The 27,046-nt window shown below is 41.7% G+C and overlaps 1 protein-coding gene across 2 annotated transcripts in view; it reads left to right on the top strand.

Moving 5' to 3' along the window:
• LOC117963518 (voltage-dependent calcium channel subunit alpha-2/delta-2) overlaps window positions 1-27,046 on the top strand; it is a 190,642-nt gene that overhangs the window by 9,830 nt on the left and 153,766 nt on the right. For both annotated transcript variants that reach the window (XM_058988347.1, XM_058988346.1), the window contains exon 2: window positions 969-1,050. In XM_058988347.1, the coding sequence (XP_058844330.1) occupies window positions 969-1,050 (82 nt within the window). The remainder of the gene's footprint in view (window positions 1-968; window positions 1,051-27,046) is intronic.

The raw sequence follows: 27,046 nt of genomic DNA, 5'->3' as shown, positions 1-27,046 counted from the left end.
TCCTCGGTTCAAATCCAGGCTCACTCAGTGACCCTGAGCAAGTCACTTAACCTCCTGTGCTCTGTCTTTCAGGTGAGATGTTGTTGTAAGCTACTCTGCAGCTGATGCATAGTTCACACACCTTAGTCTCTGTAAGTTGCTTTGGATAAAGGTGTCTGCTAAATAAACAAATAATAATAAAAAAGTGTTGCATTAAAGGACCACATTTCTAATGAGTAAATACAACTTTAAAAGTAACATTTTTGCTTTTTTTAATAAACAAAAATAGAATTTCTAATTCTAAAAACGTTGAGACAACACACTTAAACACCACCCCAGCAGTGTTCTTCTTGAACGAAGTTGCACAGTAATTATGTCACATTAGCCAAACAGATTCTCAGCTGTCTAGAGAAAGTTAATGATAGGGAACACAGAGGAAAGAAGTTCAGAATTACATATAGTGTGAGCCAAACGCCCTGACAGCTATTCCTTTCACGTCGGATAGGAATGGCTAAAACAAGCAGGTGTAAAATAAAACAAAAGACAGCTTGTTGTGGAACAAAAGCTAAAAGGGAAAGGTAGGCTGGCATGCAAACTGTGCAATATTCAGTGCGACAGATCTCTCCCCTGGGCAGATTATATAAGCATTCCTCCACCCAGAATCTCTCAATGTGCTCTTTTCTCTGAGTCTTTGGTGGTGCAGGTTATAAAAAAATAATAAAACAAAAAAACAATCCTTCCTAGAGTGTCATTGATGAATAAACCAACAACATTCGTTTTCATGAAAACTCACACATTTCATGAATATCAAAGAGATAAAACAATAATATCATTCTTCCAATAGCTGAGCTGAAGTAAAAGCTTTGTGAACAGCATCCTGACTGAGGATAGGCAGGACTTGCTATTATATAAGATAGGGTTTTGAGCGTCTGTGTTTGTAAATGCACTCTCCCTGCAAGCTGACCTGTCTTCTCTTCCTCACCCTGCAGAATGCAGTACTGGGCTGGGCGGATAGAGCAGGAGATCGACCGAGTGGTGCGGCTGGTCAGTGGAGTCCAGCAGATCAAAGGGGTGAGTCCACACTCCAGCACCGTGTGCTGCACACAGTACTGAAGACCCATTAGTCCCATTAGTAAAATGGAATAGGATATACTGTAACACTCAGGAGATTCTAGTCCATTGGGGTAGGAATGCATCTGGTTTGCTGTTTTCAGTTCTATCCCATAGTATAGCATTGACTATACTAGTACACTACCCTCCAACACATTACTGTGTAGTATACTATACAATTGTGTACGTTGGTGCATTAAGATGTTTTCCTGTGCGCTGCATTACACAGATTATATCTCCTGGGTAAACCGTTGGAACCCATGTGTTCAGGTAATGCAGCCTCTTTTCATTTATACATTCTGGCAATAGATCTAGCTATATTACATTCTGTTTGTTGGCAGTAGTCACAGAAATCAGAACCAGCAACACATTTGTGCATGGCGTCTGTTTTCAGGCTTGTCGTATCTGTCACTTGCCACAGCAATCTGGCAATGGGGAATGATTCGCTGGCGCTGCCTTGCGTTTTTTGGATGGGATTGGACTGTTTCCCAAGATGCTCTTGTCTTGAAACTGAGATACACAATTGTCCATGTGTTCTGATGGAGGAGTAGTAAATGCATTCCCGGGAATGTATATCCATCTCGGTCACACATTTTTTATTTCATTTTTAGAAATTTTAAAACGGTCTGCGGAGTTTGACAAGTTGCCCTGCCAAATCTTGTCAAAAAACAGATGCATCGATAGGAAACTTAACATGGTACAAGAGACTGAAGGGGATATACTGTACATAAAATACATTCTGTATGGAAGTGTCCCCTTTAATATACAGCGGTAGTTCAGCAAACTGAGTAATAATCACAGACCCCTATCAAAATGAACTGCAGGCAGAGAGCAGCTGCAGAACTGCAATGTTACACTTCCTGGGGGTTTTGTGCTCTATAATTCTCTCTGTGTTTTTTGTATGTTTTATTACTGATTTTGAATGAAATATTTATTTCAAAATCATAAAAGGCATTTTAGTCGGTACAGGTTACAGTATCAGTAATAATCTAAATGGATTTAACCAGAATGGAATCCCAATAAGTACCACTCAACCCACACTTCTTCACAACATCAAAGAGAAAGCACAATTAAACAGTTAACAATACAAACCCTTCTCTCGCGATGCACAGAGCCAATTTAAACAGCCAAGCTGTGCCTTGTCTTCTTTATGTGCTCTTTCCCTTCGATAGAGCTTATATAATGGCCCTCTCGTCATCATTGCAGTCTGGAGCTTCTCTTGGCCTGAATCTCTAGTCATGTCTCTCCCCTTGTCATCTCACATTGTCCTCTCCAAGCGCTGCACTCCAACCCCCGCCGTGCCTCCCTCTGTAGAGGGCAACCCCATTTATATTCATTGTAATAACTTCCAATCCCTTCCTTTTGATTACAGTCTGGTTTGAGGGACAGTAAGTGAGGGGAAGGTTGTGTTTTGAAGAGCACAGTCTAACCTCTTTGTGACATCATTGCTTGTCCGTCACTCCACAAAGGCCCTTTCCATCAGTTTCTCTATGATTTTGAGGATTTGTATTTGATGCTGTCATGCAAACTTGTATAAAATGTAATGAGTCATTATTGGCTTTTTGAAAGAGCATTGAACGCCTTATTTAAATTTTTCCATTGTTGCTTAAAATAAAAAACCTCAAAACAGTCTTCTAAGCCCTGTGTTGTAGCACGTCTGTAGTCTTAAGATATGCTCAGCCTTTATATAAAAATGCAGCATTCCTATTTGTGCCTTTTTCAAAGTAGAGTCCAGATTCCTTTGAAGTAGGTTCTATTCTCTGTGTTCTCTGTTTATAGAGAACACAGACTTATATTGAATTTTTTTTTGTTTTGAGACAACAACATTGCTAATAAACCAGGAGAGATGATTTATACAAAGAGAGATGTAACAGAAAGCACCAGTAGAATAAACTGGTATGTGATTCATAGCTAGCTGCTGCCTGACAGTGTGTTAGCGTGAAAAGAAAGACATTCATTTCAGAGTTATTCTGGAGAGAACTGCGCTTCTCTTAACATTACTTTGGAAGCTTGATGGTCTGTCTCTTTGTCTCTTTGTCCGAGCATATAATCTTGTTCAGAACATTTTTGGTTATTTTACTTTATTTTTAAATGCAGTGCAGAAAACTGTTTCCAGTGTAGAAACTCAATCCTGTGACTGTCACAAAGACGGCCAGAGTGGGTGGTGTCAGACCAGAGCCAGGAAATAAACAACGGAGACTTGAGGTTTTGGTGAAGCTGAGCGCGTGATCGCGCTCAGCATTTAATAATTAACAGAACAGAACAGAAAATAAAAGGTTTTAAACACAAAAACAGGACACGGCACTTGCGGCCAAAATAAACAGGTAAACAAAAACGAACAGACACTTAACAAACGGTGAATGGACAGACAAACGGTGAGTGAGCAAAACAAACATTTCTTTCTTTCTTTCTTTCTTTCTTTCTTTCTTTCTTTCTCCTCTCTCTCTCCCGTTCTCCACTCACGAACACCCAACCACCAGTGAGTGAAAACATGCAGCTTTTATGCAGTTGTAGAGACTCGATTGCTAGTCAATCATTCAATTGGAATCTCGGTACAACTGCACGTGAATTAATTAAAGTGCAATTCCCCGTGCTCACATATTATTACTTTTTACTTGCACGTGATGTGATGTGCCATCCCCGTGCCTAATACAAATATACAATTTACACACACGTGAAACACAAACCCGCTTATATCCCGTGTACCAATGCCTATACACCAACATTTACACACAACACGTAACATATAACATACACAGGGGGGCACTTTGCCACAGTGACATACAACGGAATTGCGTCAACACAAAAATCATTTGCTATAATTTACTATGCTTCTCTGTGACGGACCGTGTGTGTCTGTGTGACAATAACCATTTTGAAAATACTCATATTGGGTGTTTAAACCCATTGTCTCACAATAGCTAAGCATCAGCCTGGGCTGCCCATGAAAGGGCCAGTATGTTTCAGTAAGCTTGTCTGCTAAGCTGCCAGATAGGGAAATTAATAATATATGTTTTTTCTAAAAGCCTCTTTTTTCTAGTGACACTGTATAGATGCCATGCTGTGCATTCATCAGGCTTCAGTGAAGAGGCTTGAAAAAAATTGAATTAAACTGGCTAAGGGGTGCTGGCTAAATGCGGACGTTGGCAAAAGTGTCTTGTGAAGGAAAAAAATAACAGGACATGGTGTGAGGTAGCAGCTAGAGTCGAGATTTAGGACCACATGCTCTTAGCTTTGATATAGCAATGATGAGGTGAGTGGAGGCTGGGAGAGGGAGGAAAGTTGAGCCCTAAAACAGATTGAGGAAGTTCTTCTTGCTGAAATGGGACCTCCTATTTGCACAAATTGTTCTCCCAATTCCAGAGTGAGACATACCTCAAATTTAGGTCACATGTCAGCCACTCCTACGGGATCCAATGGGTGACGGTTCATATCGAAACCAGGGCTTTGATTGAGCTGAGCTTCAAATAAACATTCCCTAGTTTAGTTACTGCCCTCTGGAATTTCACATACTGTATTGCAATCACACCTGATGTAACACTTGCATTTCTATGTGTTTCAGTTTCCTGGGGACTTCCTTCAGTTTAAGGATATGTTTAAACAATTACTAATCCATTTACAAATGTGTTATATTTCTGTAGAATAATATGTATAATCATAACAACATAACAATAACAACAGGCTTTAGCAATGTTATTCAAACGTGTAAGAGATTTATAATAATCCTTATAATAATCCTTCTTTTAAACTTGTAATATGCTAATTTAATAAACTGTTATTCCTTCTTAGCCGTCTCTAGAACCTTTAATTCTAGAGGTGCTGGCGAAATTAAGATTCTCGCTGCCTCATCCACAATAGTATCGCCTTCTAAAGCGCATTCTTTAATTACCCAAGTTCTTTGTATATTTCCCGTTTTAAAAGTAATCTATTTCTCAAGCTGAAAGAAACATGATCTCACAGGCAAAGTAAAGACTGCACACTGAGGCTGTCTCGTCTGCCTTTGAACCGGGTGAAGTACCCCTCTCCCAAAAATGGAATAGTGCTGATCACAGTTGCTGTTAAGTTGCTGTTCAGAACTCTGCTCAGAACAACTTCACTGCTCCAGCTCAAATAATCAAGAAAACTAAACCAAAACTTAACTATCAATATAGAAATAATATAGATTTCCTAACATTTACAAATCGAAGATTACTGCTTGGGCAACACACATTGAAATTTTACTGTTTTTCAAGTAAGCATTTCAATATTTAGAAACGCGTATTGTATAATTTTTCTGCTTTAATGCCATCAAATGCTGGGAAAAAGCAATTTTTACTGTCAAAAACACACATCCCTAATTATAACACGGTGCGAGCAAGCATCCAAATTCAAGACCAAGGGAAGCAATATGCAGGGCCCTTTTGTCAGTAAGTGGGGGCCATGGTTCCCCTGAGTGGGACCAAATCAATATGAAGTTCTGCATTCATCATATTCAGCTTACTCTGAAGATTGACTAGTACATGTTCCCCTCTAGTTTAGTTTTGTGTAGCAAATGTGAACTGTGCTTGTTCCTTCATTAAACCCCTGCTTGCCAAGGCCTATTAGAGAGACGCGGTAACTTATCCTCCTGAGCTTTTAATTCATTTACATAAGGAAGCTAATCTCCATAAATAATTCATAGCACCTAGCATGTGACTGGATTGCTCGTTGTGTACTCTCTCTCCTTTCTCCCTCCCTCTCTTCCTCCTTCCCTCTCTCTCTCCCACTCTTCCTCCTTCCCTCTCCCTCCCTCTCTCCCACTCTTCCTTCCCCCCTCTCCCTCTCCCTCTCTCTCTCTCTCTCACTGATAAATACCTGAGAGATGAACACCTCATATGTTTACTCTGTTATTAAACCTCATGCTAAAGAACTAAAGCGACTCTTTGATATCATTTGAAAGCAGCGGCTGCTGCGTGGGGGAAGAGAGGGATTACAAATACAGTAATAAACAGAGATGCTTTTCAATGATCCTTAAATCATCCTCATATTAACTAACGGTACTGTGAGGACTGATGGCTTTTGCCATCACTTGATGCACTGGGCTGTCAATTCCATATGGCCTCCAAATAAACCACACTAAAGCAACCCCCCCCCCCCCCCCCCACACACACACACCATGCTGGGGTTCTGGTGGATGGAGCAAGTCCAGGATATCTGTGGACTGTACAGCATGTGTTCACACCCTGGTGGGTACCTAGTTTAATGGAGATGGTCCAGCTTATCTCCTGGTTAGATAGGTTAAAACACAGTACAAACAAATCAATCAAACTGTAAAATAAAACGGAACACAAGGACTATAAGGGGTTAAGTCGTCCCCCCCCCCCCCCCCCCCGCTGCTGTTGTTATTTCATGAGCCCTGATTTGTTGTATGATATGACTGCTGATCAATGTAATTGAGTCCTGATTTAAAAGTACTTATCCCTGTCAATGACTCGTGGCAAGGATGAGTGATTTTACAAGAAATTACCTTAAATGGTGGTGCACGCTTCTTTTTTATTCTCTCGAAGCGGCTTCCAAGCAATGACACTGGCCTTTTTAGCAGCTTATTATTACAGCTCTGTAAACAGCAGCAGCTGCTTTCTGTGCCAGAGCAAGAGTCTGCATTGCGGGGGGTAGCCACACCATCTCCCTTCTCCTAAACAAACCTCTACTAGCAACACAGACGGCCTCCATCAGGGGTCTAATTTAGTCTGAAACCACACTATTTTATTTACCAATAATCCCTTAGCATAGAAGCTGCTGTCGCACAGTGAGATACAGTTTGATTGTAAGGCTGCACAACAGCTAAGGGACAAACGAAACACAGTTTGTTGGTTGGTTTGTCAATATTGCTGTTTCCTATCTCCAAATTGTGATTTAAGACACCTGGAAGTGTCTGTCTGTTTTTCTTTTTCTTTCTTTCTTTCTTTCTTTCTTTCTTTCTTTCTTTCTTTCTTTCTTTCCACCTCCTCCTCCCCTCCTCCCTTCAGAGCCTCTCCAGAACATTCTCAGTGTTTCAGTAACATCTCTGTTTGTTTATAATCCCCTCTCCAGTCCTGCTATCTCGCACAGATGTTTGGTCTCAGAGCTCAGGGTCCCAGTTGACAGAAAATATAAACGCTGTCCTTTCGCCAGGTGGCTTGCATATCCGGTACTGTCCTGAGAAAACGTCCTGCTCGCCTGACAGGGGGATCTCTTTAGCTCAGATTTTCAGCTTTATCTTTAGCTACATCTTAAACATTCGATACTCATAGAACAGCCGTCTGCACTGGGCATTGCTGTTCTGCAGAAAACTGGTAAAACTGAGCCACGTTGCAACCTCTAGAAAGGTCCCTCAAGATGTTTGTGTTTTTGGTATTACATATTTCTACTAATATGCCACATACTATCATACTAAAGATGATACAATAAATACTATAATAGCTTTTATGTTTAACCCTCCAACAGTATTACTGCAGCTGCTGGACAAAACGTGCAAGCGTTTTGGATGATTTGCTGCACATTTAATCCAATTTGGAATAATGATCTGTTTCCTATTGCGTAATTCATCCAAACTCAGTCAGTCTCTACTTGACTCAGTTTCTTTGATCTTTTCCTCCTATTTCTCATGCACAGTAACTCAATGTATTTATTGAATTTGTTTATTACCCAGGACAGGACTGCAGAGATTTAATTTCCTTTCCGGTTTGCTTATGTTCGTGTGTTTTTGTGAAAGATTCCTTTTTGTAAAACCGATATGTCCACCTCAGTGTCTCCCCTTGAATCCATTAAAAGGGTTACGGCAGATTTAACAGCGCTGAACAGGAGAAGTGATACAGCTTCTTTCTAATGTGCTTGCCCTCTCGAGCCGCAGGTCAGGAGTTCAGCCTGAGATCTGTTGTTTTGGCTGCAATCCAAACCAATGAAGCTGCAGCTAAGAAGCAGCAATGATTTGATGGTTTTTTTCTACAGTCACTTGCTCCTGTTTTAGCCAATAAAATCACTAAATCTGACACACGGAATATCAAATCTCTCAGCACAGAGTATCTAAACCGGGAGTGGTTTAAACACTGAGAGCCAGCTGGATCTTTTTGTTTCAATGGTTGTGGGTACTGCCTTTCTAACGTGAAAAGCATCTAACCTCTGCTAGTTGTTGCTCTGTTGGAATTGCCTTGAATGGGTTTTATCTGAAGTCAGCTTTTTATTAGCTTCACAGCATTTCACAGTGACATGCCTTTTCATTTAAATAAATGCACTTTAAGTTCTCAGTTATCAGAGACTGACCCACATGCATGCCTTACAAGTGAAATTAATGTTGCAGCCTGACAGCACGACAGCCTGCATCACAATCCTATACACATATAGGTGTTGGGCACACTGTCTCTACATCCTTAAAATAAAGGAGGAACAGAGCAACAAAATATACATTCCCATTTACAGCGGACTCTTGCTGTGTCTCCCTCCTTATTAGAATCTCGCGTGAGACACTGTCATGTCTTAAAGGTACAGCACTCAAATAACATAAGAACACAATCGTCACAATAGGATGGGATTACTGGGGTTCAGCTAAAAATAGAGCTGCTATGTGGGGAAGCTCTAGTGGTCTTTTACCTTTCAAATTGTGTAATGTCAGATTGTACCGTAGTTATCCGGAAAGCTCAACAGTTATCAGGAAAGCTCAGCATTTCTTCTTTTTTGTCTCTATTTGTTGTCAAATCCTTGCCCTAGGAAAGCAAATTTACTTGACTTTTAAGGCTGTTAATCTGAATCAGAATCAAGAGACAGCCCTAAAATACTCTGCGACAGCTTTAACTAAAAATAGCCATTGTCTTTTTTCAACCCATTTATAGTCAAGGGTAGAGCCCTTTATCAGCTGTAACATGCCAAACCCGCAATGCCTCCTGGATCAAGTTTTGTATGCATTAACGATGGTTCTGCCTTGGTTACAGTGAGTGCAGGCGAGGAGCCAGAACATTCCTGAATGAGAGAGATACAGTAAGAGAGCACAAGAAACATGTGGCCTGCTTAAACGGGCTGTCCCTCGCATGACTGATTCTTTTGTTGTGCAAAATCAACCGGTCAGGTTGATGCACAATGGGCAAGAGAGCAGATCTGATTAGATAAAGGGGTGATAGTAGATGCTCAGTTGGCAGGTGCTTCCATAGTCACTGCAGCAGCCTGTCCAGTTGCACGCAGCCTGTTCTCAAAGCAAGCAGCACTGAGATTCAATGAAAGGGCAGGCTGGTCCCAGCCGGCTCTGCTCACACTTCTCGTTGTGTTGCAATGGGAATGACCCGCTCCTCTGGGGGATTGCTCTACCCTGAGTCCAGCACTGCCCTTTACAGGGCCCTGTTTATTTATGAAACAAAAGACAAGAAGAACACTTGAAGGTTCACTGTTAGCTGTTAGCTGCAGCGGCCAGGCGCCGGGTCACAGCTACCCACAAACAAGGTGATACAATAAGAAATGTGAGAATGTCTCTGCATGTCAAGACCACACAGTTCATTCAGGAGTTTACACTGGAAAAGACTCCCTGGGTTTATGAAATGCAGGTTTGCTCTCGATGGCTTGTGCTTGACTTACTGCAGAGTGCAGTAGGGCTCTCACTGTTTAAGCCTTGCCAAGCAATATTAGCAATATCAAAGATTCAGACACACTAGGTTTCTAGAGCATTTTAAGGAAATGGATTGGGTTCGTTCAGCTTATTGTACGGTACGGTGCACAAGAGACACAATCATTATTATATATTATTCACGGAAGGTTGGTTCTGTGAGGAGCTAAGTGGGTTGTGTTCCACTGGCATGTGCTCCACATCACACACTAGGTCTTTATTCATTTAAAAGGGTTTTTACCAGGAGAAACTCTTCATATACGTTAAAGTTTCCACAGACTGCATTAGAACGACATGCAAGAGTGACTGAGTCCTGTTCTGCTCCCGGATCAGTCACTAAAACCTGCACAGCAAATTGAGTGGAACCTGCAGGGAGCTTGTGATTTGCTGAGTTGCATGGTTCCATAGGGGGCCCTGCCGGAATGCTGCACAGGTGTGGTGCAGCCAGCTTGCAGAAGCACATTCTTTATATTCTTTATTGCTTCTGAAGGCAATGAACACAGGTTTATGTTAAGCCTGAACATCTGCAGTCTCTCTGCTGTGTTCGGCACAGTTGATCCACTGTACAGAGGAAGATGTTCGATTGCAAGTATGTATCTAGAGGTAACAAGAATGACCTCCAAATGTTTTGAATGCTTACAGACTAATTGCAGTTTTACCATATGGGGCTGGTAGAACAGTCCTCCATTAAATCTTGCAGAGTTGCTTGTCGTTGTATTGGGTGCATGATTAAGCTCTGTGGAGGCTATGTAAGTATAGACCTGTTTTTTATACTGTCTACATTTGGCATGGCTACAGGTTGTCAACTGTTTCATCAGTTCTTGCACCGATGCTACTAAATTGACAGAAGGTTTGTCAGTTTTGACATCAGCGCCTAACTTAGCAATGGAAAAATCACTGAGTTTTTTTTAGAAAACACAGATAATGACTGGCTAGATTGGTCCCTGGGGCGATTGAAATCAGGCCGTTAGGACAGAGAGGGAAGTTGTTTTCAAGTTAACGTGCCTGCCAGCTCTGTGAAGCATGGTTCTGTTTGAAAAGTTACTCCGGAATAAGAGAAGAAAGACCAGTCACTTGTTGCGTTTCTGTGGCCCTACAGTAGCTGAGGCAGAACATTGATAAAAGCCACTGCTTTTATTTCACAGCTCTGCATCATTAGTTATTTTATATATTTTTGCTGCTGTGCTGTAAGAGTGTAAAAATGGATTCTGTCTTACTGCATAACGCAGGTCTCAGGCAAGTCTGCCGGACAGATGCAAGGACAGCAAGGGAGCTGATTGCTTTGTGACACTGGTAGATAAAGTGAGAACTGTTTAAACAGTTAATTAGCTGCTGCACCCTTCCCAGTCAATCTCTTGAGTGATATCACAGTTAAAATACTGTAATAGAAATACAAAAATACAGATCATTTGGGAGACCTGGAGCAGTCTTGTGTTGCATGTTATAAATAACTATTAATTATAGATATTGTGATGCAAACGCTATAACTGCCCCGCAATGCTTTCCTTGAGCCCTCACGGCAACAGCAACAGAATCGCATTCTGTTACTACAAATAAATGCAAATAAATGTAATTCTTCCTCTCGGGAGAAGGTGAACTCGGCTGCTTTCCCTATCGTTCTGGATCTTGCTCGTAATACAATTCTGTGTTCTGCCGTAAACAGCAGTTTAAAATTATCATAGTTATAATAGCAATAATAAAATGAAAACATCTAATTTATTTTCTAATTACCCCAGTCTTGCCTATCTTGCCAGCCTGCTAGTTTGAAAGTTTCTGATATTTATATCTCTGTTCACCAGAGCTGGTGTGGAGGATCTGTGTTAATAAAATACGCCGTCCCTCCCTTTCCTTCTCTACACTCATCAGCACATTATTTTAATTTGACAGGCCCTCTGTAAACACGTGTATCTTTTACCTCTCAGGCTGCAACTCTGTACACTGCTGGATCTCTCTCTCTTCTCTCTCTCTCTCTCTCTCTCTCTCTCTCTCTCTCTCTCTCTCTCTCTATCTATATCTACCTCCCTCTCTTCTCTCCTCCTGTATGTCTGTAGCCTGAACAGCCAAGCCCATTCCCGATTACCATGATTGACATTTAAAAATCAAGACAAATGCATTTAATTAACTAAAGCATGTAAAATAAGTATTTTTGAAAACGATAGCAGTGAGTGAGGTTGTGGCTGTGGTGTTCATTATCAACGCCATTGCTGCTGTACAGGAGCTGCAGCGTTAGTACTGTACTGTACTAGTACAGGGTTGGGTTCCGATTGCTTGGATCTTATCAGTAAACTGTTCCGTAACCTCCCATTGTAATCCAATGCAGCCTCCATTCATTGGCAGTGCCAGCATGTGATCATCAGCAGGTAGTTACAGGAGTCTACATTTTCTGTAACCCGGCAAGCCACACAGTCAGCTGCCTTCGTTTAGCAGTGATCCTGATTGCAAACCAACTAATGCATCCAATTTTCAATCTAATTGTTCAGACAATGCTGGCAGTAGCGGCTTGTTCTGTTACATTACACCGTGAGGTTCCGATATTTGCACACTGGCGATCACCTGCTACCAATCACACAGGACAAGAACAATAGGGGATATTGATGTGTTGGGGCCATAGTGCATTTCATAGTGGCATCTGGCCAACCCACCCACTTGTGATGGTTTTCTCCTGTCAAGCAGGGTGTGTCTATTGATAGTATTGTTAGTGGGAATGAATGTATTTTGAGTATCGCTTTCAGTTGCTGTTGTGCAGAGCTGGCGGTGCAGGGAAGTGACACCAAAATAACATATTAGGTGAAGGTTGCACTTTGCCTACTGCTGTTATAGTTTTTCATGATTTTGGTCAAAAGTTTTTGTTATACAAATTTCAGGAGGTTCGTAAGAGGGTCTAGTGATGTGTTTTTGCCTCTCGTACTGCTGGCATTCTATAACACTGAGTGAGACTCCACAGGCGCCTGCAGATTACTTACCAAAAGCTTGTAACAAGAAAGAAAACTCAGGTTTGCAATCAGATCCATTTATTAATATATGTCACTGCAGAGACCTGTCAGCTGGTGTTCATTTCATGCACAGAACTAGCAGGAACAGCTTTAAACCTGCACACAATCCTTGCACCGGGGTCGGCTTGCTAATTTTGAGCACACACACAAACCCACTGCCTGCAGTTTCCCTTTGATTGGATTGACCAGGTTGTCACAGCAATAAAAGCAGAATATTATCAAGCGGTTCCTGTGATGTCTCGTCTTTCTGTTCTGGAATCTTCTTGATTTCCGGAGAGACGCTCCTGGCTGGAGGGGAGTCTTGGGGGAACTATCTGCACTGCTGATAAGAAGCGCTGACTCTGGGGAATAAGCACTCAGCTCTGCTGCCCAGTGATGCCTGGGTGCTGAAGGCAAATACCAACACCATAACTACAGCTTTGTGATTAACCCGGGAATGTGCTCCTGGTTAAAGGAAACAAAAAAGACATATCATGAAACAAACCCAGCTACAGAGAGAGGGAGAGAGGGAGAGAGGGAATGAGTGAGAGATAGAGATGACTACCAGCAGTACTGAAGATAACAGCTACAATATAAATTATATATATATATATATTATATGTTTTATATACACACATATATACACACATATATACACATATGTACAGTTCATTATTCAGATTTATTCATAAGGTGTAACATCTCATTTCCATTCAGCCATTTTTATTTCATTTTTTTACAGGTCAGAAGTGAAAGGTGCTAAAAGGCCAAATGACTCAGGTACCTGGGGTCACACAATGTGTACATGAGAGAGGAAGGGCGAGAGGGGGAGGCAGAGGGAAAGAGAGAGGGAGAGGAAACAGAGAGAATGAAAGAGAAAGGTAGAGAAAAACCAGAGAGGGAGAAAGAGAGGAGAGAGAGAAGGGGGGCGAGATGCATGTTCTTAAAGAGCGAACGGCTTCAAATACCATTTTCTTTTGCTCCGTTATTTATTTTAAATCAATGTGCCCAATACAGTAGCCATCTAGAACTGGCCTTATTGTGATCAGTGTTGCCTGTCAATACCCAGGTAGTGTTTTTGATTTCCAAAGAAAGTAATGTGGGGCAGGCCCTTCCGTTCTATATTGTAACTATCCTATACCACTGAGGAGGTTGTTAGGTTCTAGAAAAAAGAAATCGCTTTCACATTCCAGTTCTACAGTAAATGGACTGCTGCCTTCAGGGACTTCTACTGTTAAATGTACTGTTAAAGGAATCTAACTGCTGTAGTAAACCTGTGCCTGGTTTTTAAAAGCCATCTGCGTTGCTAACCAGCTAGAGAGCAGTCGATGTGTGTCCCAGTTCCCAGCTAGCCCCCAGCTCACCCCCCTTCTCTCTCTCACTCTCTCCTGCAGTGTTGTGCAGCGGAGCTGGCTGCCACTGCACACGGGGCCTGTGTTGAAAGATCCAGGTCAGGTGTTGCAATGATTTGAGCTGCTGTCTGTGCCGCTCCAGTGCAAGACCCACTTTCCACAGTGAGGAATATGCAGATGACTGCAGCCATTTCCTGCTCTGTCAGCTCCCAGCAATCAGCCAGCCCGTTCGCATCGTAAAGAAAGAAAGCTCCAGTATAAAATCTGCTTCTCTGTCCCCAATCTAAGCGCGACCAAGACAAAATAAATACGCTGTTAAAACTGTAAATCGAATGTGAAATGTTACTGCCGCTGCCCCCCCCCCCCCCCCCCCCCCAGGACATCCAGATCACTGGATTCATTTCTCCAGGTGGACATTGTAATGAAACAAAAGAACCAGTAATCTACTCTCCTGGGAGAGAAAGGCAAGTTTGCGTGCACTAGGGGTCAGGGGTATATTCTGTTGATATTTCATGACTTGATAAGAATTAGGTATGTGAGGGAGATTTAGGCCCACTGTTGATTTGAATAGTGGCTGTGTGATGCATGTTTGTGGCGAGAACGTTTTATTTCCATGCTTTGTTCCTTTTAATTCTGGTTTATCAGGTAGCCATACCGCAGATTATTTTGTTTTTAGCCACTATTGTGATGCCAAATTTGCAGACAACGTGTCGCTGTTTACTCCCATGAGCCTCATTTAATAACCTTCGAAATCGGATTTAAGTTAAAACAGCGGCATACCGATATATTGCTTTAAAGAGAAGCACAGGACCTCAGCACGATGGTCTGTTTGGGGTTTGTCTCATTCTCTTTCTGTTTGACAATGTAGCTGAAGATTTGACACTGCTTCCATTTTGTGTTTAGATCCAAAACTTTAACTGCCATGGCTGCAAGATCATTGAGATCAGCAGGAGCCATTTCATTTGTATTTGGAAGATATCTTCAAACATGGCGCCTTCAGCAATATACAGTATCAATAACATGGCAATATCTGTGTTCTAATCCCAGTCGTGGATTGCTAGATAAATGTCTCAGGTAAGTCTGCCGTTAATAATATCAGCTCTTCAAACAGAGAGGGAGCCCTGGCTGATCCTCCTGTGTGGTGGTGGACTGTCCACGATACCTGATCCACCCTCCCCAGCGCACACTTCATTAAAAATTCAAAGATAGACAGACGACTTGCCTTCAATCACCCTTAATCGCTCTGTGGATATTCTTACATTTTTATTGCAGTGTTTTGGCACTCCTACAGCAATGCTTTCCATCTACAGAACACAAATACAGTGCTGCAGCAGCTCATTAACAGAGCTCCTCGGGGACAGCTCATCTCAGCTCTGTACTGTATAGCGGTAGAGCAGTTTTAATCCTCCTGTTCAAAAGTTCTTGGATCAATAGAGTTATTTTTCCATTCCATGTAAAACCCACAAGGCAGACCTCTGTAGTAAAGAAAGCAGAGGTAGGGTAATAGCATATGCAGTAACATATGCACTACTGCACTTTGATATTGATTTCTATTTTAATCACAGCATGAATTGTTCTGAAATATGTACAATTCACCCTGTCTGTAATTCAATCAAAGTGCATGAAGCTGCCATAGCTACATTTTAGAATCCATCCGGTGGCTCCGTTATTTAAAGTGAATGCACTCCCCATTTCTCCTGTCTCCCTGTGGTAGTGGAGTGTCTTGGCTCAATCGCATAAAGTGTGCGTGAGAAGAACAGGGTCAGCTTGACACTTTTAGCTAAAAGAAATGCTTTTTTCACCCCCACAATAATTTTGCTGCCGCCCCCTTCTTGAAAAAACTGTGACAACAGGTTATTAGAAGTATCTTTCTGTAGCTCAACCCCTGTGATTTGCATTGGCATTTTGGCAACAGCCTGCAAGGTGGAGTTTTGTGGCAACACAAAAATAGATTCAGGTTCAAATGTGTGTTATTATATTAGAGTGTATCTTCAACACACCTCAGTCCTGCGCTACTTAAGTGCAACTGCACTTTATCCATCCAGATGCCCAATACATAGACCAGTAGCACTTAGGCATTGCCAAGTATTTTATTGCCACCTATGGTCCTAGACCTATTCACTGGGATAGCTGTTCAGCTGGCAGTCTCTTTTCTCAGCTTGTTACAGAAATCCATGTTCCCTTCTTGAGAGCCTGTATGTCTGAGTAAATTGCTCTGATTCCTATTCACTCTGACACGTCTTTTGTCCCTGTTGCAATTATTAGAATAATAAAAAAAAATAACATGAAAACCTGCCTTTCAAAAGCTTTATTGTTGGCTTTTGTACTTGGAGAAAACTCCTGACGTGAATGAATCTTGTAAAATGTCAATAAGTAAGCAGTTAGCTACCAGTATTTTTCAGTCCCTCTTTGTCTGGCTTGCATGGAAAGGGAGTGAGATATGTTCACATTAAAAATGATTGCCTGATATCGCCTGATATCTTTATGCAGGTACAGTTACGTCCAGCAGTGTCTACAATGAGGCTACTTGAAAGCCTGTTATTATGGACAATGCGCTATGGGCTACCCCATAGGTATTACCATGGCAATATTTTCCTTTTTTCTCTGAATATGCTCTTGAGAACAGTTTTATAAACACATGCAGCAGCAGCCAGGTCTGCTGCATAGCATAGGTAGAGCAGAAAAGTGACAGTTTTGGTGCAAAGAAACATTAGTTGTGTGGTCCAGTGGTTAAAGAAAAGGGCTTGTAATCAGAAGGGCCCCGGTTCAAATCCCAGCTCAGCTACTGACTTATTGTGTGACCCTGAGCAAGTCACTTAACCTGCTTGTGCTCCGTCTTTCGGGTGAGACGTAATTGTAAGTGACTCTGCAGCTGATGCATAGTTCACACACCCTAGTCTCTGTAAGTCGCCTTGGATAAAGGCCTCTGCTAAATAAACAAATAATAATAAATAAACAAATAATAATAAGTGCTGGGACAAATACTGTAAAAAAATTATTGAAAATGCATTGCTTGAAATGCATGCAGAGGTAAAAAGAAGTAACTGTTTATGCATGCTGTGTTCATTTTTTTTTTCATATGCAATAAATCACAAAAGACCATGAGGGATTTGTCAGTAAATTAAGAAAATGTTTCTTAAAGGACAGCTAATCTTTTTTCTTACCTCTTATTAGCATTAGCATTGGTATATGTTCTGGTCTTTTGGTTCTTCGGTAGTATTTTATGCTTCAGTTTGGAATTTGAAAACTGGAATTAAAAGTTGCTACAGCTTCCTGGTACCGAATCATTTCCTGTGCTGTACTGTACTGTAGCTCAGTTTCACACCAATGGTCTAGCTGCTGTCAGGTCACGTGACCTACCATAAAGGAAATTACACATTTTTGCTTTTTTATCAGCAGTGCTGTACTTGAAAAATCATCATAAAAATATAAAAAACTGGCAAATCTCAACAGACATTCAGTACATAATGCTGCCAGTGCTAATAAGGGGTAAGAAAAATTGATTTTGCTTAGCGCTCCTTTAAGCCTTGGTTATAACAAGTTGCAAATTAAGAACAGTTTGTTTTAAAAAAAAAAAAAAACCTGAAAAGCCTTCTAGTATTACACTGGCAAATAAGATCCATTAGCAAACCCACGCTGTTAACACTGCAGCTACAAGCTGTACATATGAATGAGACGAACACCTGGACCTCGTGTGCGCTTTTTTTTTGTTCAACGAGAAACAGAAGTGTAGGGATTTTTACTTGCCGATTTGATTCAGTGAGATTTAAAAAGCTAAGGGACTGTTGATGAGATGACATGTCAGTTAGTCTCCATTGTCTGTTCACCTAACATGCAATCGGAAGTACTTTAGGAAAACGAGAGAAGAGAGAGAGAGAGAGAGAGAGAGAGAGAGAGAGAGAGAGAGAGAGAGAGAGAGAGAGAGATTCATTGAGCAGTGTGCCTTTATCTCTTCTCGTTTAACTGATTTATGATTGCCAGTTTACTGATTGAGATGGATTTGTTTTGTAATGCAGTATACTGTCGACGGAATGCTCGTGAAAATGAGATCACACATCTTGGGAAGGGAACGAATGAATGGTAATGCAGGGGTTGTACAAAACAAATCAGGAATATGCACCCATATCTGATAGACTCTGATAGAGTGCTGACAATGTGCAACGGGCAGGCTGTGTTGTGTGATACACTGCTGTTACGGAGGGTCCCGTCAGTGAGATGAGATGAGGGTAGAAGCTCTAAAACCACGAATGCAGACCAGCCCACCTCTTTTGCATAGTGGTCAATACGCTGGCTTGCAATGCGTGGGGGTCGCCGGTTCGCACCCAGCCTTCGCCCTGGTGCACATGCTGTAATTATTGAGGAATTGTCATGGATCATTCCAGACCAATTTAAACACATTGCACTTGCCGTTTCCCTTGCTTATGGGAGCCCTGCATGTTATTGACAGTTATTGCAGGAGTTTCTATTTGTACAGAAAAAAGTAGTTTCAGCCATTTCTAATGTCTCTCAGAAATAATATTGTATTACTGGTTTCATTTTTCTTTTTGACGTTGCATCTCTATTCTGAAAAGACATCTATTCAGTGGATCAAAGAGGTGTATCTTTTCTGCAAAGCTCCTGCCCCACCTCTTCCAGCAGGGGTCACTGCTGTGTCCATACAATTTATTGAGTGCAATGACAGCACAGGGGTTGAAAATGGAAAAATCTGAAAATTTGTCATGAGTGAAAATACAACTAAATCAGACCTCATATCCACTATTTATTACATGCTGGGAACATCTGTCTTTTTTATGACTTGTAAAAGCCATTTGCCTGTGTGTCTGTGTGATTCGATAGCATTATCCTGTGTCTGTGTGATTTGATAACACTGTCCCATTGTAACCAATAGCCAGATATTGATCAGGTTTTTTCTGTTTGTAACATGTGCAGTGATACCCTTATAGTCGGTATCCTTGTTTATTGTGCTCAGGGCCCATGAGATACATTACTGGCATGACCTTATTATTTCACTGCCTGTGCTGTTCACTGTATTTGCAACAAAGTGATGGAGCCCAACACAAGCTCTCGCTAATAAAACTGCAGAATATAACACAAAATATATTTCTTCACATTCTTAAGAAGGTTGTTTCATTATGAGCTTGTGTTGTAACTATCAATATTGTTGGTGTTTCCAGAATTGCCAGTTGTCCATAGTTACACATTCCTTGCATAGAAACTGGCAGGGAGAGTTAAGTAAAGTAAAGTATGGCAAGTTAAGCAAAGTAAAGGTTTCACATAGTCTTTGAAGCTCTGTGCATTCCTTGAAATCCATGAAGGTGAATGAATGACTGCTGGTCTTGTAGAAACAGACAGGTCTCAAAGAGAACCCTACCAACTCCCTGCTTGCGGGACGTCATTTACAGGTGTTTCACAGCAGGTGAAAGTTAAAGAAAATATTGTTCTTTCCTGTGAAAGGTATTCTTGATTTCCTGCTCAACTCTAATTGTTTTTCTGAATAATAAAATCCCTTAGGAAACCAGCTTATCCACCAATTGAGCCAAGGGAAGCTGCAGTCTGTAATCAGGGTGAGAGGCCAACAATCTGCCTCAATGGGAGAAAACATCAATTTACTCTCAGTTAATATTATATATTAATCTCTACGTGCTAAGTGAACTTTCCAGAATGTCACAATATTTAGTGTTCATGGTGCTGGTAGCAGCTGTCTCGGGTCAGCTGCAAATTAGTTATGCAAATTTTCTTCCCAGTCTTCCATTATTTCATGTGACAGAAGCTGGGATAAGTATCCCTTTAGGTCTCCAACCATTCATTTCTATTTGCTTTGGGCGTATGTATATTTATATGTATATAGAAGCATGAAACATGAAACATGCCTATGTGGAGCTCTTGACATGATTTTGATTTCGTAGTTGCAGTGAAATACCAGCTCTCTACTTACACATTATTTAGATCCATGCAGTAAGAGGTGTAAATGGGCTCTCATACATGCATCAAAAAATGGGTTCAGACACTGACAGAACTGGGTAACCCTTTGCTTTAAGAATCTGTTATGAACAACCAACAAGCCAGTGATTATTTAAGGGATAATTATCACAATTATAATACTTTTTTATTTTTTTATATTTAAAGTTAACTTTGTGAAATCAGGACTTTATTTATTAGTAGATGCCCTTATCCAGGGCGATTTACAATATATCACATTATTTTTACAGTTGGGTTTTTTACTGGAGCAATCTAGGTAAAGTACCTTGCTCAAGGGCACAGCAGCGGTGTCCCCCACCAGGGACTGAACCCAAGACCCTCTGGTCGAGAGTCCAGAGCCCTAACCACTACTCCACACTGCTGCCCCTTTGCAGGTTGTTCTACAGGGATGAGCAACTCTGCTCCTTGAGGACCAGGTCTTTGTTCCAGCCATGTGCTTAATTGTTTAATTGACTCAATGAAACCTCCAGCCAGGTCCTGAAGTAGTTAATGATCTCAGTATATCTGGAGAACCTGGTGTAGAAAGGACCTCCAGGACCATGATTGGACACCCCTGCCATAGTGCTTCATGTGGTGTATTATACCAGCCCCAAACGGTGTGGGGCTAAAAAGCCAATAAGACTCCCCTTCAATTATTGTCATCAGATTCACCTGTTAGAAAACTCAGAGTGGAGCTTCCCTGAATTGTGGAGAGAGAACACAGCTGTAATCCCAAAGCTTCCTGGTGTCTTTGTCTTTGATAAAAGGCTCCTATGCTTTCCATCATCATATTGTCTTTCTTTTCAATAAGGTTGCTAACAGCTTGGATTCCTGGATGGTTGAACTCATGGCTTCTTGTTTGAATGGATTTAGCTGTTCGTGATGTTTTTTTTTTTTTTTTAATTGTTTCTTTTTTTTCATTAACCCTCCACTGATGTTCATTCAACTGATCCATTGCTAAATGAATGCGCCCATAATGATATCACTTTGAAAAGCAATCACCCTATTGACATTTTACATGAGAGCCAATTAAGTATAATTAGGCTATGTATTATATCCACGATGCACAGCATTGCAGACAAGCAATGCATTGTATTAATTAACCTTTCCTGTGTGAAGTGGACCACTTGCGACGTATGCAGGAAGAGCTGATAAGCCAGCCAGCCAGCCAGCATTCATCAGCCCAGTACAAAACTGGCCTATGGGTCCAAGTACCTTTCAAAGTCACAGAGTGCTGGAGGTCACAGTTTAATCTGCAAGGTAATAACCCCACATGCTGCTCCTTTCTTCATGGAACTAATAATGATAATCAATACGGATGTCAAAGGGTTATGCAAATGAAAGAACACCTGCCCCCCACAGCATATACTTCTGTTCAATTCAGCTATCCCTTGTATGATTGATTAATTATACAGATAGGTAATATGAAAGCTGATAATACGGGACTGTAGGTGCTCAATTGGCAGATGCTTCTTTATCTGTTCTATACCAATCCCATTTCAATCCTAAGTATATTGCTGTTTTAATTTTATATCTGTGCATTTTAATTAACTTTCCTTATCTGTTGAGATTTCTCTACAACAAAGATGAATTAGCAAGTCATAGAATTGCATGTTTTTATTTGCTTGCAATGTCTTCCCATTCTTTCTTAGTACACAGCGTCAGCCGGTGGTGAACGTCATGGCAGCAACGCAGTTGCAATTCAGATTTTTTTATTTATTTTTGTTTGCAAAAATATAACAACTGTAACACTTGACCAGGTCACACCTTCACACTTCACACTTTCTGGAATTGATGAGAGAGTTTAGCTGACAGAGCACGCATCACGAAGCATTGCATGATGAGGAATGGAAGGGTGAACACGTGCTTTATGAACAGGATATCTGATAGGGGAGTGCTGTTGTTAGGCAATGTTTCATTCTGCTTGCACTGTTTGCTAAACGTTGTTTGTTTTAAAGTGGGTACACAGCCAGGTGAATTGTGTCTGCTGCTACTGCTTGCTTTGAAGTATTCATTACTGTCAGACAGGTGGTGTAAAGGGGGGGGGGAGGGGGGGGCTGTGTTTCTATCAGGATAGGTGTCAGTATAAGGTTTTATAAATGCTTCTGGAGCTGTTGAAGCAGTTTGTTGTGTGGATAGAATATAGCTACACTGGGAGTGTGCTGGTAGGCTATGTTGGGTCTGTATGCCTGTCTGTTTGTCTGCACTCTGTCTCCAGCTCTTGTGTAAAGCCAGCTGACCCTGCAGTGAGAGGACATTGGTACACGCTACCTGCTACCCTCCCTGATTAGCCTTTGTGTGGTACCTGACAGGCAACAGGGTTATGCTGCACACGTATGCTGCTCACGGAATTGCCTCAGCGGCTTAGTGGAAATAAACTGAACAGAACGGATGGCTGAAGAGACTGTGCAAGACCGGAATGTATAGTTTATTTTAGGTTTGAGTTAGGACTACGGAGTTTTGATCAGTGGGGTTCCCGTAGTTAAACCAGACACAGATCCTAATAATAGTCAGTGAGTTAGAGAATCAGACAGCGAGGGATAATTCGACTTTAGGAATTCCATGCATGCTAGTGCTCCTGTTTCCCGTGCTCCTCCTGATACAGAAAGGAACATAGATAAATAAATGATTGCTCATCTTGAAGCCAAACCCATGGCGATCATTACAACAACAATACTGTACTGGTAATATTACACTACCAATACAGAAACAGCATAGCTGTACTGTACTGTAGTTTGGTGCAGTAAATTACAACTTCACGAGTTCTGTGCAGTAGAGGTTTTCATGATAATTTTTATTATTATTCAAGTCTTATGTCAGCCCATTATTTAAAATGCACATGGTTTACAGCAACATTGAAATGTCAAAACGTCTGTCAAAATGCACATGGTCTTTTTATTACTGCTATATTTAAAGAAAAAAAATAGTAGAAAATACATTTCTATACAGAAAGACCAATAATAGACCCTGCACAGAAAAGAACCGCGCTGATCCCGCTGTCCTGTCTGTACCGTCATGCTCAGAACGTGCCTGTGCAGCTGGTTGCTCGGTAGCTTGCTCTGTCTTGTATCAGGCATTGCTTTTCCTGCTTCTGAGTGCTGTCGTGACACTTGAGGTCAGGCACGCCAGAATACACACCATGTTCGACATTCTAATACTGGTTTGTCTCTTCCGCTGGCTGGCAGGCAGGGAGGCAGGCAGGGCTGCAGGCATGCAGGGGAGGTGTCTTGTCTCTGCAGTTTTGTTTTTCCAACAGGACTTCCTCTGCGGTGGAGTGCATGCATACCCACTGCCTTCATCGCTCCCACGCAGATCACACGGCTGGAAATAACCTTGTTTCATCCAGTAATTCCCTGCTTAACTTCACTGGGCCATTCCCTTGTTTATTTGCTTCCAGAGCCTGAATGTGTCCCTCCTACTGCTTCTGCAAGGTGCTGCACAATCATGGCATTGTGGCTCACAAACGGTGGTGCACTGATATATATATATATATATATATATATATATATATATATATATACACACACAAACAAACACACACGGTGCACTGGCACGCAGTTTTCGTGTGTCTCTACAGCTAAAAAGTACCTCTAGGGAATGTAAACATTCTGGACTGTCAACAAGGTGTTGATGCTGTAGCATGGTCAGGAGGCTGTGGTGGAATGTGGTAAACAGTGTGTGTGTGTGTGTGTGTGTGTGTGTGTACAGTATATATACTGCATGGCTGGTAATGTGTGGTCATGAACTGCACTGTAAAAACGTCACTTCTTTTGGTTAGTGTGTGGAGTGCAGCACAAAGGCTTTTCAACGATATCAAGGCTGGTTTATTAGGGAGCTGACCAAGGTCCCCTGCGCTCAGTTCTCACATGACACATTCTTCACTCTCTGGACCTTGCTGAAAGAAAGACAGTCTTTTCCTAGATATTCTTTTGAATTGTCATGAGTAAAGTTAGAGCTTGTACTAGCCCTTTGTCAAAACGTATTGTGTTAGACCATGGTGAAAACAAATATATCACATGGTTAAAGCATCATGAAAGCATGGTATAGTACAAGCACACATGGTGAATTGTGAAGAAGCATTGGAATTGCACAGTAAATCACATAGTCATCCATGGGAAAAAGCCAAGTAAGCTGCTCACTTATTGTGTAAATATATCATGGTAAACTTCCATAAGGGACACCCTTTGTCTCCTGTGTCCCAACACTGTCCCAGTACTACTTTTTGTTTTATTTTTAAGATGTTCATGTTTGAAATGCAGTAGAAAGAGCCAGACTGACTTCTCATATAAAAACCCAAACAGTTCATGCGTTATTTTGTGCTCATATGATTAAAGGTGAGACACATTTGGAATTTTGAAGAATCAGGACGCTCAGTTCAGCTGTACTCCAGAATACTAACACTACATTTTCACAGTTTGCACAAACGCCTCTGGCACATGTAGCTGATGAGCGTAGCTATTTGTAGTTCAGCTTTATTTCATGGATGTTATTTTTCTGACTCAAATCCAGTTTGGGAAATAATAGCAATCGATGACAATAATACGAGTGACAGCTGAGGTGTTTTTTTCTTTTTCTTTGGAAAAACAGGACTGCTGGACTTTTGGACTAAGATATATTCATACTCATGCTTGACCAGGCTTGTATTGATTAGCGCTTTGCACTGCTTTTGACACAGCTCTGTTTTTTTTTTTTGTACTGTAGCATATCCCCCATGGTATTGTTATAACTACGCTTTACAACATTTATCTCCATTTTACCAGCTCTCTATATCATCTGCACAACCATTCTATATTTGCACCCCTATCCTTTGCCATACTTTTACCTCTTTAAGCTGCGTCAGCCTTTTTCTATAAAACGATTACTACACTTCACTATCCTTTTGCCATAGTATACAGCAGTAAACGCTTTCTAAAAAACTTGATCATTCCCGAACGGCCTGTCTCTGGCATTGCATATTCTCTTTGATGCTTGTTACTATAAACTAGTGCCATCCTGTTAGTAACATATTTGTACACATCGCTTCTGAGGGGCTGAAGTTGGGCCCAAGCCAGTCTGAGGAGAAGGCATACATGTAGCTAAAAGTAAATGTTTTTCATCAGCCAATGCCGTGGTGAGCTGGCAGGCAGACTTGAGTGCCTCTGCTCGGGCTTCCCACGGCTCTCTAGACAACAGACTGTGAATTAGGAGATGCTTGGGCAGTGGAGAGCGAACACCAGAGCACACGGGGAGCCGGGGGCGAAACTGCAACGATCAGCAGCCTCCGAAAGCCACCAAATCTCAGGGACACTCCGAGTTGCTCATAGCGTTTATGCAGGACTGAAAAATGCGCTCCTCATTAATAGACGACACAAGGCGCATGGGCCCCATTGTTCTCCCGCAGGGTGAGGGAGGAAAGTTAGCTTGTGATACATTAGTCTGCCTTATTGAGCTCCAGCAGTGACCACCACTGGCCAGGAACCTGACGAGTCCAGACAGACTCCCCTGCTGGGTCCTGCCTCCAGGGCTCATTGGCTTGGTAATATCTGTTGGTGATTGGCTTGACCAGCGGCCCTCGGTTCGTCTTCAGTCTTCCTTATTAGGTGGTGCAACTGTGATCAAAAATCAGGCTAAAAAAGGGTAAGAGCCAGGTTTGAACTGCAGCGCGAAGATGAAATGATGTCTTGCAGGTGTCCATATTGACTTGGGCCTTGCATCTCAGTGGACTAATCCTGTATAAATAGCTCAACAAATACTGCAGCAGTGCTCAACACTCTTGCATTACTCGCTCTTTCAGGTCTGCGGTCCTGACGCTTGGGGATACACGTGCTCCCTCTGTCTGTTTTAATTAGGGTCATATTTTGTTCTCAAAGGGGATAGGTTTTGTAATTGGTCCTGGGATTATCAAATATATGGGTTCAGGTCAGGTGAAATGTTGATGAATTTCTCATGAATAGAAATCTCTTGACCATCCGTAATTGAAAACATGTTAACATCCACCAAATTACCCAAGTAGTTAATCAATTTTAAATAAACTTCATATGCAATTGCATTCTATGTTTTTATTAATTCTATGAATAAACAGTCCTGCAGTGCATCATAGTTGAGGACAGCTTTTCAAGTACCAGTGTCGTATACCATGGGAAAAGAAAGTGTAGGAAAGCAGTTTCAAATGACTATACATTTGGGTACATGGTGGTAAAGCATCCTGGAATGTATAAGGAGGCAGTACTATAGGACGTCAAGTGATGTTGTTCTCAGTGTTAGCAACTGCCCCGCTTCTTTGGTTATCATTATCATGATTGCTTGTGTGGTTTCTTTTCTTTTCCCCTCCGCCTCCCTTGTAGTTGCATCTCCTTTTCAAGGCTGATGGGTCCAGTCAGCTGGCTTTGGTTGAACTCTGACATGGGGACGAGATCCCGGGCCACATTCATTCCCTTAAATAAATATTCTGATATCCTTAAGCATGCTGTCGCCTCACTTGTTGGACTAAAGCATGGTAAACTGCAACTTTCTCAATGTACTTTTTCAAGGTTCAATACTTTGATACAAAGACACTGAGATAGCAATGGAGGATTCTGGAGGAAAACTCCCACACAAGCGCCCACACAACCCCTCCAACCCCCCCTCACCTCCCCCACCCCTCCCCTGCCAGTGCAAATCACACGGTGAGGGTGAGGGTACCTCCGGGGAATGGCTCATTGTGGTGGAGCGTACTCAATCAGAACTGTAAAAGGTTCAGCCTTGCTGTATATATCAAGAACATTACATTTTAGGATATTCCTACTATGCAGCAGATAAAGTCAGCTCAGTCAAACACTGAGCAAGAACAAATGGGATGAAAAGAGAGAGAGAGAAAACCAAAATCGTCTGCTTCGCTTAGAGACATTAGAGCAGTCACTCAGGAAGACGGACAGCCCTTAATCCTCATCAGTAACAAATCAGAGCCACAACAAATTGAGTCCTGATTAGTCAATGAGACGAGAGGCCTTCAGAAGTGGCACAAACAAAGTGCTCAGGCTGATTAAGACTGATTCAAGCTAATTTCTCTCTTCGCTGGATTAACCCCCAGATGTGTGCAGACCTGGTGTACACTGCACTCATCCCGACAG

Source organism: Acipenser ruthenus, chromosome 16 (assembly GCF_902713425.1).
Source record: "Acipenser ruthenus chromosome 16, fAciRut3.2 maternal haplotype, whole genome shotgun sequence".
NCBI lineage: Eukaryota > Metazoa > Chordata > Actinopteri > Acipenseriformes > Acipenseridae > Acipenser > Acipenser ruthenus.
This window is presented reverse-complemented; position numbering and strand designations above follow the sequence as displayed.